Source organism: Pseudophryne corroboree, chromosome 3, assembly GCF_028390025.1.
Source record: "Pseudophryne corroboree isolate aPseCor3 chromosome 3, aPseCor3.hap2, whole genome shotgun sequence".
NCBI lineage: Eukaryota > Metazoa > Chordata > Amphibia > Anura > Myobatrachidae > Pseudophryne > Pseudophryne corroboree.
Window position 1 is genome coordinate 606645870 of NC_086446.1, and position 16105 is coordinate 606661974.

General features: G+C 43.0%; 1 protein-coding gene across 32 annotated transcripts in view; it reads left to right on the forward strand.

Annotated features, from left to right (window-relative positions):
• The window catches only part of SORBS1 (sorbin and SH3 domain containing 1), a 696861-nt gene that overhangs the window by 609906 nt on the left and 70850 nt on the right, over positions 1 to 16105 (forward strand). For 21 of the 32 annotated variants that reach the window (XM_063961529.1, XM_063961528.1, XM_063961550.1 and 18 more), the window contains 2 exons: positions 9723 to 9815; positions 15607 to 15644. In XM_063961529.1, coding sequence (XP_063817599.1) covers positions 9723 to 9815; positions 15607 to 15644 — 131 coding nt within the window. Of the gene's footprint in view, positions 1 to 9722; positions 9816 to 15472; positions 15530 to 15606; positions 15645 to 16105 lie in introns of those variants that run through there. The other 11 variants (XM_063961554.1, XM_063961552.1, XM_063961551.1 and 8 more) reach the window with 2 other exon arrangements.

Here is a 16105-nt window from a genome sequence, read left to right on the forward strand (position 1 = left end):
ACGGCCAGTGACTGAAAGAGGTCGTTTCTGCCAAACTCAAGACTTCAAGCGCAAATCGTCTATCTAGGGAGCTATACTTAAGGAAAGAAAATCCACAGGAGAGTGAGAAATTGAATACCTAGGTACTTGAACTGAGTACATTACTTAAGGGGAAAGACATAGGAGAGGGGTTGTGGTGTGGAAGGAAGCAGGGGAAACACCATAGATCTTTCCCAGTTAATATGAATACCAGAATAATAGCCAAAGTCCTCAACCAGCTCTAAAAGAGCAGGCAGGGAATGAGACATATCAGTCAAGTAGAGGAGCATGTACAGGACGATTGTTTCCTCATGACCTGCAACATGAAACCCGGTTATAGCAGCGGAGGCCCTAATAGTACAAGCTAGTGCAAGAGCAAAAAGGAAAGGGGGCACCCCTGTCAGATCCCCCTCACCAATAACAAGGAGTCAGTAGTAAAAGCATTAACTTTAATCCTTGTGGCTGGACAGGAATAGAACAGTTTTACCCATGACAAACTAGATAATCTCTATACATCACCCCTGAACTCATATTGCCAGAGTATTGGATTTATGGCATACCACCCATCTCTAGGTAGTTTAAGAAAATCCCCATTTACCCCACCCCTCCTGCTGCATTCAATGTATATACACACATTCACTTGCTCTAAATTCTGTTTTGTATCTGTACTTGTTATTGTGTTTTCTGATGTTTGCTATCATCTACTGTGAGTGGTATGTTATATGTCTATAATTGTATATTATTGTCTACACAGTGTGGTTGTTAGTGTTCCCTATATGCCTCCTTTTGGGTACTTTTAGAGTGTTATGTCCGTGTAGTTTTCTTTATTTGAGATATGTTTCATAAATAGTATTATTTTAGACAAAATTACAGATGCTTACTTTTAAACTGTCTGTAATATTCACATAAATAAAACAACTGGAAGTGACAACACTAAATTACTACCTTACACTGATCTAACCGAATGGTGTCTATGCGCTAGCTGGATGATCACACATCTGTACACACTGGTTTGCAATAGTAAATACTCTGGTTTGATTTTTCTATCTTAAAGCCTATAAAAGTTGACTCTGATTATTATAAGCGTTCATTCTGCGCTCTTGTATTGGGTTCCAGATGCTTCTGTAGTCTATTACTCCAGGATTGTAGTGTTTACGCTTTCTTCATTTTTGTTTGTTCAGGAGTTGTTTAAGGTTTTCAAGTCCTCTTTTAGGAGGATTTGAGCATTCTATAACGTGTTTGCGATTATATATTGGATTGCATTCTTATTTATTTCTATAGTAATATTATAGAAATGTACATTCTTTTCTAAGAGCCTACCTTAGGGCCTATATGGTTGGTTGGTTGGTTGGTTGGTTGGTTGGTTGGTTGGTTGGTTGTTTGTAGTATGTTATTTCTTGATGTCTACCAAGATATGTGTCTATTTAAATCAGGCATCTCAAACTCCCAACTGGGCCGAATGATCAAGGTCTAAGTCTTGTATGAGCCGCAAGAAAAAGAAAGTGTGTGCGTGTGTGTGTGTGTGTATATATATATATATATATATATCTATTGAGTATCCCTTATCCAAAATGCTTGGGACCAGAAGCATTTTGGATAATGGATCATTCCGTATTTTGGAATATTTTTATACCCCCGCTGCAGTGCCAGTTACACATAATGCCATCAGTATAGTTGCAGATACAAGTAATGCCATAATGTGCCCAAGTATAGTACCAGTAACACAAAATGTCCCCCAGTATAGTGCCAGTTACACATAATGTCCCGCGGTATAGTGCCAGTTACACATAATGTCCCTCAGTATAGTGCCTGATACACATAATTCCCCCATTACACCCCCATCCCTCTGTGCAGCATGCCCCAGAGACTTACATTAGCAGCATGCTCCTTCCTGGGCATTCTGCTTCAGGGGTCAGGGCTGCGGCTTTAAGGGCTCTGGCGGTCAGGGCAGTGGCTTCAAAGGCTGTGGTTTTCTGTCAGGGCTACCCGGCTCCCTGCTCCTTGCTGGCTGCTTCACACCACCATATGGGTGCTGGTGGGCGGTGCAGGCAGCAGGGCAATGTCACCATTGGCGGATGGAGGCGGAACGCTGGAGACGCAGTTCTGCCCCATTCCGACCTGCCAACAGGCTGCAAAAGGACCCCTGCCCGAGGGGGCCACAAAATAATGCAGCAGGGGCCGCATGTGGGCCGTGAGTTTGACACCACTGATTTAAATGCTCTTCTAAAGCATCCCTATTACAATTTGATATACATTGGGTTACATGAGTGGTTCTGCATTACGAAATTACGAACCAGGCCTTATGTATAGTTACCAAAACATTTTGTTTGATTGAACAGTGGTCTGTAGCACTGTGACGACATTCAAAACCAGACAGGTGAGTTACATGGCAAAGCTGCAAATGGTTCTAACTAAAGATGTTTTGTCCCAAAAGTTAAAATGAACACCAGAAGTTTGCACCACTCTCAGACTTTAGTAACAATTAAGATACTTTTAAAGGGCAACCAAACCCATAATTGCAAACATATTTAAACCTATAACTCAGTGCATAATATACATTAAATAATTGTAGTCAGAGGCTGATTTAAACCTCATGGTGCCCTAAGCAAGACACCGATATAGAGACTCCCCCCCACCTCCCGACTGTAACAGGCAGGCATGCCCCCACCAAGTCAGTGTATGCATGTGTGCTGCTCCCCGGTCAGTGTACTTAAAATTACAATGCAGGCAGACGCAGGCAACCACTGCACCAGAACACATGCCTCATCCTATTCAATCTTCACTCTTCTCTGGGTGCATCACGTGCCAGCTCCTCTCTCTGTGCATGTGATGTCATACGCGCTTGCGTCATGACGTCAAATGCACAACACACATAAAAAGGACATAGATGAGCGCTGGAGCCGGAAACCAGGCAGCTGTCCTTGGAATCTGAGTCTCTCCGTTCTTCCAGGATCTGTGTCTTCCCAAGCCGTGGCTCAGGTTTTCCCACCAGACTTGGATTTCACTTTGAGGCAAAACATCATCCTCCCAGCATCGGATTCTCACAGGTTTTGGATTCTATATAAGGCACCGCGGCTGGGATTCTGCACGATTTCACTCTCAGGCACGCTGCTGTATGCTGCACTGTACTCTGCTGTATTGGCTGTGCTGTGTCTCTTGTCAAGATTCCAGATTTACATGTGGCTGTACGTTGTATGTAGCCAGTGTATAAGGGGCATGCAGCTGTATGCTGCGCTGTACTCTGCTGTATTGGCTGTGTTGTGTCAGACTTCAGACCCCAGACTTACAAGTGGCTGTGCTCTGCATATAGTCAGTGTATAGGGTAGGGGTGGGCAAAATACGGCCCGCGGGCCGGATGCGGCCCGCAAACCGATCTTGCCCGGTCCACTGCCTCCACCAGCGAGCAATGACAAGCGGCCCAACCGGCTGAGCTGCTTGTCATTGCTCTGCACTGCAGTACCTCCAAGCTGCCGGCGGCGCCTCTCTCCCCTGCTGCTGCGTTGTAGCAGCCTCCTCCTTCCGCCTCCAGAGTCCCCAGTGACATCGGCTGTGTTCAACCGAAAAGGGGGTGGGGCTACATGCAGATGAGGGGGTGGGGCTACACGGGACCTCAGGGGGCGGAGCTACACGGGACAAGAGCCAGACTGCTACAGATCCATCCTTCCTGCCACTGCCAGCCAGATCAGTAAGTTAATGGGAAAAGTGAGAGAAAGAAAGGGTGGGTGTGTGTGTGTGTGTGTGGACGTGTGTGTGTGTGTGTGTGTGTGTGTGTGTGTATATTTGTGTGTGCGGGCAGTGGCGTCAGACTGTTTTAGGTTTGGGGGAGAGATCTTTAGCTCTCACTGTACCAACCCCCCCCCCCGTGTTCTGTCACTGTGTCACCCCCCCCCCTGTTCTGTCACTGTCACCCCCCCGCCCCGTGTTCTGTCACTGTGTCACCCCCCCCCCCCCCCGTGTTCTGTCACTGTCACCCCCCCTGTGTTCTGTCACTGTGTCACACCCCCTGTGTTCTGTCACCATGTCACACATCCATGTTCTGTCACTGTCACCCCCCCTCCCCGTGTTCTGTCACCGTGTCCCCCCCACCGTGTTCTGTCACTGTCACCCCCCTCCCCGTGTTCTTTCACTGTGTCACACCCCCGGTGTTCTGTCACCATGTCACCCCCACCGTGTTCTGTCACTGTGTCACCCCCCCGTGTTCTGTCACCGTGTCACCCCCCGTGTCCTGTCAGTGTCACCCCCACCGTGTTCTGTCACTGTGTCACCCCCACCGTGTTCTGTCACCGTGTCACCCCCACCGTGTTCTGTCACCGTGTCACCCCCACCGTGTTCTGTCACCGTGTCACCCCCACCGTGTTCTGTCACCGTGTTCTGTCACCGTGTCACCCCCACCGTGTTCTGTCACCGTGTCACACCTCCCGTGTTCTGTCACCGTGTCACCCCCCCGTGTTCTGTCACCGTGTCACCCCCACCGTGTTCTGTCACCGTGTCACCCCCACCGTGTTCTGTCACCGTGTCACCCCCACCGTGTTCTGTCACCGTGTCACCCCCCCCGTGTTCTGTCACCGTGTCACCCCCCCCGTGTTCTGTCACCGTGTCACACACCCCGTGTTCTGTCACCATGTTCTGTCACCGTGTCACCCCCACCGTGTTTTGTCACCGTGTCACACCCCCCGTGTTCTGTCACCGTGTCATACCCCCCGTGTTCTGTCACCGTGTCACCCCTCACCGTGTCACATCTTTCCCCAGGGGCCATAAGACACTGGATAATTTGCCTGCTGCACAATAATTATCCTAAATAAAATGTTAATGTGTAAAAAGGCTCTCTACCTGCCGTAATGTGTGTAAAAGGGGCTCTACCTGGTGTAGTGTGTGTAAGTGGCGCAATTTGAATAATGGAGACTATTGTGCAGCCTAATATGAATCTGTATTATTTTTTGCCCACACCCCTTCCACATGAAGCCACGTCCCTATATTTTTGGCAAGTGGGGGGAGCTGCTATTTTGTATGTGGCCCTCGGATACTGACAGGAAATGTCAAGTGGCCCCTCAGCTGAAATAATTGCCCACCCCTGGTATAGGGGATACTCTGTTGTAAATTTGTTATGCTGTGTCCATCTAAAGTGGCTGCTCACAAGCAGCACTATATTGTATATTGTGTGACTTCCTGTCAGATATTCTTCTATTATTTGTAGTGTTTAGTGCGCTTACCCTAGTGTGCTTTGTTCACATGCACATATAAGCCCTGTGACTCCATGCAGTTTGAACTGGTCTGCAAGTTCAAAAAAGAAAAAAATATATAGATTTATTGTTTGTAGTGTTTAGTGTGCTTTACCCTAGTGTGCTTTGTTTACGTGCATATATAATCCCTGTGACTCCAGGCAGTTTAAACCGAGCTGGATGTACAAAAAATAAAATAGATCTGTTGTTTGTACTGTTTGGTGCCCCTTAAATTGGATGGCGGTCATTAGGTCAACATGAGTTAGGTCGACATACAGTGGATCGACCACATTTGATCAACATGCATTAGGTCGACATGATCATTAGGTTGACATGTACTATGTCGACATGTAAAAAAGGTCAACATGATTTTTTCATTTTTTTTTCCATTTTTTGACCTTTTTCATACGTAACGATCCACGTGGACTACAATTGGAAACAGTAACCTGTGCCGAGCGCAGTGGTAGCGAAGCGAGCCATACGAGGGGACATGGTGCACTAATTGGGGTTCCCACTCACTTTACGAAGAAAACTACAAAAAAGTAAAAAAACACATGTCGACCTTTTTCCATGTCGACCTAGCACATGTCGACCTAATGACCATGTCGACCTAGTGATAATGTCGACCCAATGCATGTCGACCAAACGCAATCAATCCAATTTATGTCGACCTAACTCATGTCAACCTAATGAACCACACCCCTTAAATTAGTGCACTTTGTTCATGTACACATATAAGCCTTGTGGCTCCATATATAAGCCCTGTGACTCCATGCAGGTTTGAACCGGAGTGCATGTTACAAAAATAAAATAAAAATTGTAGTGTTTGGTGTGCTTTACCCTAATGTGCTTTGTTCACGTGCATCTATAGGCCCTGTGACTCCACGCAGTTTGATCCGAGCTATAAATTTACAAATAAAAAAATTCTATTGTTTGTACTGTTTGGTGCACTTTACTCTAGTGTGCTTTGTTCTTGTACATATATAAGCCCTGTGACTCCATGCAGTTTGAACCAAGCTGCAAGTTAAAAATAAAATATAGATTTATTGTTCATACTGTTTGGTGCGCTAGTGCGCTTTGTTCATGTACATATATAAGCCTTGTAACTCCATGCAGTTTAAACCGAGCTGCAAGTAAAAAAAAATTTTTTTAAATATAGATATATTGTTTGTACTGTTTGGTGCGCTTTACCCTAGTGCACTTTGTTCATGTACATATATAAGCCCTGTGACTCCATATAAACCCTGTAACTCAATGCAGTTTGAACCGGGCTGCAAGTTAATAAAATAAAATATAGATCTATTGTTTGGTATGCTTTACACTAGTGTGCATTGTTCTCGTGTATCTATAAGCCCTGTGACTCCACGCAGTGATCTGTGAATTGAAAAATGGATAACGAATCAGTTTAGAGAAGAGCAACCAAATACTAGCGCTGCAGCTGCTGCCACCAGTCATGTGCCACTTTTCATTTCTGCCACTGCTGTGTGGCAATGTTTCTTAGATGTGCTATAAACAGCCGTGTGTTTGTGCCACTGCTCTGTAGCCAGCTAGCTTAGTAGCCAGCCATTGCAGCCTTTGGCCTAAAGCGAATTAAAACAATATTGGGCTTAATTCATACCTGATAGCAGCAGCAAATTTGTTAGCAGATGGGCATAACCATGTGCACTGCAGGGGGGCTGGGGGGGGAGATATAACATGTGCAGAGAGAGTTAGATTCGAGTGGGTTATATTGTTTCTGCGCAGGGTAAATACTGGCTGCTTTATTTTTGCATTGCAATTTAGATTTCAGTTTGAACATACCCCACCCAAATCTAACTTTCTCTGCACATGTTATATCTGCCACACCTGCACTGCACATTGGCCCTCATTCCGAGTTGTTCGCTCGCAAGGCGATTTTAGCAGAGTTACACACGCTAAGCCGCCGCCTACTGGGAGTGAATCTTTGCTTCTTAAAATTGCGAACGATGTATTCGCAATATTGCGATTACAAACTACTTAGCAGTTTCTGAGTAGCTTCAACCTTACTCGGCATCTGCGATCAGTTCAGTGCTTGTCGTTCCTGGTTTGACGTCACAAACACACCCAGCGTTCGCCCAGACACTCCTCCGTTTCTCCAGCCACTCCCGCGTTTTTTCCGGAAACGGTAGCGTTTTTATCCACACGCCCATAAAACGCCGTGTTTCCGCCCAGTAACACCCATTTCCTGTCAATCACACTACGATCGCCGGAGCGAAGAAAAAGCCGTGAGTAAAAATACTATCTTCATAGCAAAATTACTTGGCGCAGTCGCAGTGCGAACATTGCGCATGCGTACTAAGCAGAAAAACGCTGCGATGCGAGGAAAAATACCGAGCGAACGACTCGGAATGAGGGCCTTTGTGTTGCCCATCTGCTCACAAATTTGCTGCTACGGTCAGATCTGAATTAGGCCCCTTGTGAGCTATGAGGTCGTCAAAATTGACTGGAAATAAGTGGAAATTCATGTTATTGAGGTTAATAATACCATAGGAACAAAAAAAGCCTAAATTATCTGATTTTCATTTTTATTGTACATTTTGGAAAAAAAATCCAAAATCAACACCACGGACAAAATCCAAAACCGAATCCAAAACAAAAATCGGACAACGAATTAGATCCAAAACCAGCAAAAAATGGTCCAGCACACATCTCTAATCTTTGCATGATATAAAGATATATGTTGATGACACCACCAATACTATTTAGCTCTTCTGTTTGGCTGTTTGCTCAACCTGATAGTTTTTGATTCATTAGCATCATGGCTATTTTATATTAAGTTGAAGTCACCTGATCAGATTTATTTGTCACTACCATTTGGAGTACTCTTATTGGATTTACAAGTCAATACACATTGGATGTGGTAGTGTTTGCAAGAAATAAGATTTTAAATGGAAAATGCGCCTGTGGCAATAAGTATGAACGCTGGCTATTTGTATGCTATTCTTGAGTATAAATATACTCATTTTGGTCACCTGATGTGTAAATATTGCTGTGCTTGAATTGGATGCATCTTTAGACATATGTATGATTGAGAATACACCCATAAGACCCAAATTTTGTAACCACATTTATAACCATACATTTGGAGCATAAAAATGTGTTACATTCTAAATCAGGCCCACTACAGTGTATGTCTATTATTTATGGTCTCTGGGTAACATGTGCTAAAATCATGAAACGCTGACTCTAGAACTCCATGTTCAAATAATGCAGCCTGGTGTGCATGTGTAATTCATTGCTATGTAATTATTTCTGTGCGTGACATCTAACCTGAGACAAATGTGTTAAATTATAATTAATAACAGGGAAATAATAATTACTCCAGTTTTAAATATTTGAGAAGTTACAAACCCCCCAAAAAGGTAAATGATATTCCAAGTGTAATCTGACTAGTGCCATTCATGTATTTTAACCTTTGCTGTATAGTGAGGTGTTAGTACTGTATGTGTTCTTAAACTGTAGCTAAAATGGTTATAGCTGTGTGCGTACAAGTGTAATGATGGGCCAGGTACATGGTGATCATTATTGGTTCATTTTAAACTCTTAAGGTGGGTACACACTGGAAAGATATATCTGCAGATAAATTGATCGGCAGATATATCTATGGACGGATCGGGCAGTGTGCTGTGCATACACACTGGCCGATCCGTCGGGGACTGACGTCATGAACTGGGCGGGCGTGTACACATGCCCGCCCAGTTCAGCTGTCAATCACCGCCGGCCGCCGCAGCATGTGTAAGGGCGGTCGGCCGACCGCCGTACACACTCAGCGACGCGCCACTATATCTACCGATATATTGGCCGTCGGCTGTGCTGCGAGGCTGACACGATACGTCTGTGAGCGACGGAGTTCACAGATGTATCGGCCGTACACACTGGCCGACGGTCCCACGATATATCGGCCGTTCAAGAGAACGGCCAATATATCGGCCAGTGTGTACGGGCCTTTAATCGGATTGTCTAGCCACATGGAACCTATGACTCCCTAACTATTGTGAAACGGTGAGCCCAGCATGTGACAAGGCATTCTGGGGCTTATAGTTCCACTACAACTAGTGAGAGCCATGTTACCTACGTTATTTATCTGCTTTAAAATCTTTCTGGCGTATTGTCAAGATGTTGATGTGCAAAACTTGGTTGAATGAAAATTGCTTGTCTAACGGAGCATTAAACCACTAAATTTGACAACTCCATTCTTGTCACTTGGGAGATAGGTGGGTTCTTGAAAGCTTGACTATAAATATTCGGTGTTAGTAAATGATTTTGCACACAAGTATCTCATTTTATTTCCACATTCAACTTTTTTCTGATAATAAAAATGCTATATTCGACCTGGAGCCAAATTGTCTAATGTGTATGCTGTCTTCTATTATTGTGCCTACTGTTTTATTGTGTCCTGTAACCACCTCTGTAGTAAACATCTGTCACTGTAACCTTTTCCTTATTGTCTTGTTCTTCTCTGACTAGACTGAGCTAGAGAAAGACCTCTATCAGTACCAATCTGAGTTAGATGCAGATTTAGAGAGAATGGACAAGTGTTATAAAGCTTCTGATAAAATGGTATGAAAGTTCTTTATTTTACTACCAGTTTGTCTGTCTATATATGCAAGATTGGAAATGAAGAAAAGCTTATTTCATAACATCACTAATCCCATCTGCAGCCTGGCCTGTGGAATGACAGTGTAACATATCCATCTTCCAATGTGCTGTATTCTGCTCCTGCTGTGACGTATATTCCAAGTAATTGTAGGGTTCTGCAGTAACACAGCTATGCATGTATGACTCTACAGACCTGCAGCATCTGGCTGGCATGATCTCATAGCCCTGACATATATGAAGGTGCATTCTCATGTAGAACCAGTCTTGTCTTAACACACAGACCTTTTGGCCAGTGGTTCCCAAACTTTCTTGGATCATGGTGGTGAGGGACAGGGTTGCGCTTCTGTTTGCCCACATATTTTACAGAGCCGCAAGCACTGGTTTCGACAATCACATTGGCCATAAATAGTTTTGATTTAGTCGTGAACAACCAATGTATGGCACACCTGCACGTGCCGTGTGGAACCCCAGTTTGAGAGAATCTGCTTTAGGCTTTTGCTATATCACTTTTTTAATGGCTAATTCAATTCTCCAACAATTCTCAACTAAGAGTCTTTAAACTGAATCTAGTGACACCCTTTAAGCCACACCCTCTATACTGGTACACCAAATTAGGCATTTTTTTAACATTAAAATGTGTTCAAATTACTTTAGTATACAAAGCCACTTCCCGGTGTTTGAAGTTAGTGCATTCGCCCTGCAACCAGCCCTATGGTCATGTGCTTCACAAATAGAGCAAGCATGAGTGTGTTTATGTATGTGAGTGACTCCCGGTGTGTGTAAACCCCCCTCCCTGGAGACGGCTGCTGGGAGAACTACACCTCCCAGCACCCCTGGAGTCTTCCAGCAGCCCCCTCCCCAATGTCAAGATGGAGGAGAGACCACTGGAGAGCACTGAACAGGTGAATTTTTTATTTTTATTTAAAAAATTCATGCACTGTGGGGTTTTTAGTGCTGAAAACCCTGCAACCACTTCTTTTTTATTCAATACCACGGAAATCTGGAGCGCACATACCTGAGGTTATCCAAAATTGGGCGTGAGGTGCGCAAGGTTTTTTACCTCACTAAAGATCGTACCCATTGCAATTCCCCCCCCCCCCCCCCCCCCCCATAGCATCCGCAAAAAGTCATGGACTTATGTGTTTTTGCGGCCATGATGCGGAAATAGAAGCATGTTAATCACGGACTTGGTTTTTGATAAGTGCCGGCATTGGGCCTAATTGGATAGGCCCAGACAGGTAAATTAGCCATGGTAAATTACCGTGACTAATTGAATACAGCCCATAGGTATTAAGAAGGAGTGTTGTATCAATATATGTGTAGAGATGGACATAAACTGTACATTACTTATATTTAAAGACACAGCGTTCAAAAACTTGGTATAAAATCCCAAATGAGTAGTCCAATTATAAAAAATTCATTCTTATATATAATTTATATATATTTATATTTCGTATTTTTATGTACATTTAATAATATAAGAATATAGCTAATTAACGCAAGGATCTTTACTTTTAGATTCAATTAAAGCTTTAAAAATGTATATATTTAACTTTCATAATCTATTATATACTGTAGAGTCAGCAAACGAATGTAGTTTATAAGAAAACCAATCTGTCAGCAGGTCACGTCTGTATATTCATGGAGCTCTATTCACTAGAGTTTATAATCTAAAACATTTTGATTTTGTCTACCAATATTAACACACGCATGACACATCATACATAGTAATACCACATGCTGAGTTATAGATCCATGACAAGAAATAAATGTATAGCTCAGTTGGGCAAAGCATATAACAATAACTGCAATCCGGTGACTCCATACATAAGGGCAGTTGTCAGTGCATATTATTCTGCACAATGCAGTGACAGTCTACTGTATGTGTGAGCATCCTGTTTATTACATTCAGTTTCTTGTAGCCCTATGCTTGCAGATCTTGGTCTGGGAATTTACTTGTACTCCTGGAAATTATTTCAGAGTATCTTTTTTTTTAATACAATGTTAACACGGAAAAGAACGAATGAAGAGAGCACTTTACTGCTAATTATCTTCCATCACAAAATCAATTGTATGATCGTTCTGCCCTGAACTAATCTGAGCCAGCTCTTACATGCCTTACCGGATAAATATTAGTACACATTGGTTCTACAAGATGCACCTCAATTGTACATTGTGTATCTGTGAAAATGTGTTCTGTCTTGTCCTTCTGCTTTTTGCCTGTCTTTGCTTGCAAGGCTTTGGCTGATAAGTACATTGCTTCTATAATTGCCTTCCAGAGATATGAACGTGTCATGTGCTGCATAATGAGTTTCATTCCATCTGCATTGAAAAATACTGTACTGCTGTAATACTATCCTGACCTGTATCAGCTCTGCAGTTTTATTCACTCTCAGCATAGCCACCAACGTGGGATTGCACAATTTGCTTGGTATCTTATCAGACTTGCTCATTATCATGGTCTGTGTGTCTTTAAATGTTGGGGTAACATAATAGGATATACATCTAATAACCTACACTGCTCTACCAGATAATCAAATTGGCATCTGTATTTGGTTATGTACTAACCAAATACAAACTGCATTGGGGCCTTGTGGAGCCACCCCACCATCAACCTGATCTGTCCGATGTATTATCGCAAATGTGGGCACAGAATCGGTTGTTTGGTGATCGGTTAACTCTGTTAACGGCCAACATTAGGAGACCAATTATAGAACTGAATCTTCCAGCATTCCTTGTCAGACATGCTAGTAAACACTGGGATAATATCTACTATTTATCACTGGGTACATTACAGTCTCTCACCTGTGTTCCCTGCATCTCTGCTAAGAGCCTTTGCAGATTGCATTACGTACAACAACTACTTAGAAGATTTCAATAATTGTTCAAACTGTGGCCAAATGTATGAACAAATCTGTATTCAATATATATTACATTATACATACAAAAGTGCCATAGAAAGACCATGCAGATAAAATGTAGATAAATGGGATTTTATTTGATAACTGATATGTAATCAGATGACCTGTAACAATATTCATTTATTTTAAAATGGTATATGCTATTAAGTAAATCTACATTTTGAAGCGCACATTTTCTTAATAAAAGGTGGACACTTACTAACAAGAGTGTAATGTGCTTTAACTCAAAGCACTAATTCAACAGTTAACTGTAATAAGGGTAGTGCAAGGTTAGCTACTAAGCTAGAGCCAACTGTATGGATAACTGTATAATGTTATACCGTGCTTGCCTACTCTCCCGGAATGGCCGGGAGGCTCCCTAAAATCAGGTGACCCTGCCGCCACCCGGGAAGAGTAGGCAAGTCTCTCGATTCTTCAGGTCCCCCCTGCCTGGCCGATGCCGCTATTCTTGCTGAATTGCATCATCATAGCCACGCCCCCTGCAGTATAATGCTGGTGATTGCGGCATTCCAGAGTGGAGGTGCCTCAGTAACCCCACCTCTGCCCCGCCCCCATTCCACCTCCAGTCCACCCCCTCCTCACATCATAGCCCTGCCCCACCCCCTGCTGAGCCAACTGGCTGCTCTCTCAGTCAGAATGTCGGCATGTATGTGTTATACCCCTTTTCCACTGCGGCAATAACCTGGGTTATTTTCGGGTCAAATCAGGTTGCAGCTCAGTGTAAAAGGGTCCCAAAAAAATGCTTGGAGATGTCATCTCCAAGCATGCAAGCAGAATAGAAAGCCTGCGCACGAGTGCAGTGTAAATGGGGCTGACCTGGGAATAGCCTGGGTCAAAGGAGCTGTTTGAACGTGGCCTGACCTGGGTCTGTCCCGGTTTGGAACCATGCTCAAAAACTCAGGTCGTACCCAGGGTTTTTGTGGAAAAGGGAGTATTAAAATCCCATTTAGAATGTCTGTACTCCTGCCTCAGTGTGATCAGTGTGATGCATTACTCAAACACTGTTTCAGGAATGAATAAATAGCATTGTAGCCTCTTTATGTTGCAGTACCACCTAGCCACCTACAGGTGCTATATGCTACAGGTGCTATATGCTACAGGTGCTATATGCAATTATAATCCTGAACTCTTTGCAATCAGCAATTTTGATTAACCCCATGCACAAACTGAACCATAACATACAGGCTCTCCTTCTACCCAATACAACATGCTCTGTGCTCCAGCTATCCAGTTACATTACTTCTGCCATTATCTATGCTGAATGAATGAAATTAAAGCTGTTTTATTCATCACCAATTCATTCAGCACAGGTGACTGCCATAAGAAATAGTGGAAAGGTATGTACAGTATATGCTGAAGAGCCAGAACATCATTATCTTATAACATAAAATGAATATGCTGAAAAGAGAAAATATCTTCTTATAAATAAACTACAGCACTCAAGCACATCTACAATTAAAAAAACTAAAATATCATTTCAGTTCTGTTTAAAACATAAAAATGAATCACGCTTAGATTGTATTCCACATATACAGTATTAGTAGTAATCCATATGAAGTGTGGGGAATTTAATTCTGCACCATGTATTTAAAAATCAATCTTTTATAACAAGCCAGTTTTGTGAACATCATCAGTGTCACAGGCTGCTTAGTAGAATTGAAAGAGTGATCTATGGGGGTCATTCCGAGTTGATCGCTAGCTAAAAATGTTCGCTGCGCAGCAATGATACAAAAAAAGGCACTTCTGCACATGCGGCGCAGTGCTCACGCGCGACGTACTGTCACAACGGGCAAAGTATTTTTACACAAGGTCTAGCGAAGCTTTTCAGTCGCAATGGCAGCCGCAGAGTGATTGACAGGAAAGGGGCGTTTCTGGGTACCAACTGACCGTTTTCAGGGAGTGCTCGAAAAAACGCAGGTGTGCCAGGAAAAACGCAGGCGTGGCTGGGCAAACGCAGGGTGTGTTTGTGACGTCAAATCCGGAACTGAACAGTCTGAAGTGATCACAAGCTAGGAGTAGGTCTGGAGCTACTCTGAAACTGCACACATTTTTTTTGTAGTCGCTCTGCGATCCTTTCGTTCGCACTTTTGCACGACTTCTAAAAACTGCTAGCGAGCGATCAACTCTGAATGACCCCCTATGTACGATAATTGCAGATAATCTTATCTCTATAAATGGCCATTTCTGAATGTAGTGAGGAAAATATCATTGCATTATGTAGTGTAAGCACAGAATTATTTTTATTTCATAAAGCATCATTATAGCTCATCATTGTGCCTAAATAAGTGCAGTAAAAACCATACAGTATATCCTGACAATCCAAATAATTAAATATCCAGTCTCGATGTTTCTGCTGAAATTAGAAAGCCAAGAGGATTTGTTTAGAAAAGGAAAGCATTCTGGGACTGGAGATACAGTAGCTGTAAGGATCCAGTGACACTGTTTAATTATTCAAATTACTGAGGGGGATTTTATGTTATATTTCTAATTAGGCGCACTCTTTCTTGATGAGTTTTACACTTATGTGCGATTGCACCTCTTCAGTAGGAAGTGTGTTGGAAAACAATTACAGGCTTGCTGATCTACACCAGCTGCTTATCTGTCTGTGCTGCTAGCTTTGTAGGCAGTGACTCATTTACAGACTAAAAAGAGGCTAGTCATTAAGGAACCTGGCGGTGTGACTGCTCTGAATTGTGGCTGTCTTTAGACATGAGTGCACATCGTGCTGGCTAATGCTTTCCCATACTCATGGAGGTACAATGGCAAATTGTTGGCGGGATATTGTCTGATTGTTCTCAATCTCAATCACTTTTTTTCTTGGATTCTTACAGAACGCAGCTGTGAGCCGCACAGAGGATCTTCCGTCCTAGTAAGTTTCAGTCCTCGTTCTCGTTTGTGTGTTTGCAGATTACAAATACCTAGTGCTTGCCAAGTGGAGGAGCGTTTCATTTTAGGTTTTCGCCTCCTTTATTATGCAAGAGGAGACAGTTTAACCTATTTCAGTAAAGCCAGTGTGTCATTTACACACCTTAAATAGGTCATGCATATTTAGCATCATGTTTAAATATACTTGAATGAAACCTACTGTTGTTATAACATGTGCGGCATGCAATGGAGTTCTTAACTTGCTTTTATGTCTGTATGACTTTGTGTGACTTTTGCTTGTTCAAATTCATCAATTTATGGAATATTTGTTCCTAGAAATTGTAGTTATTAATGAAAACTAAATTCAATAATCTGTATACAGAGACAATTCCTTGTATGTATTTAATCATTAATTCCAGCCCTGCTATAGAGATCATCTCCATGGTCTGTCCTGCTCCATTGAAT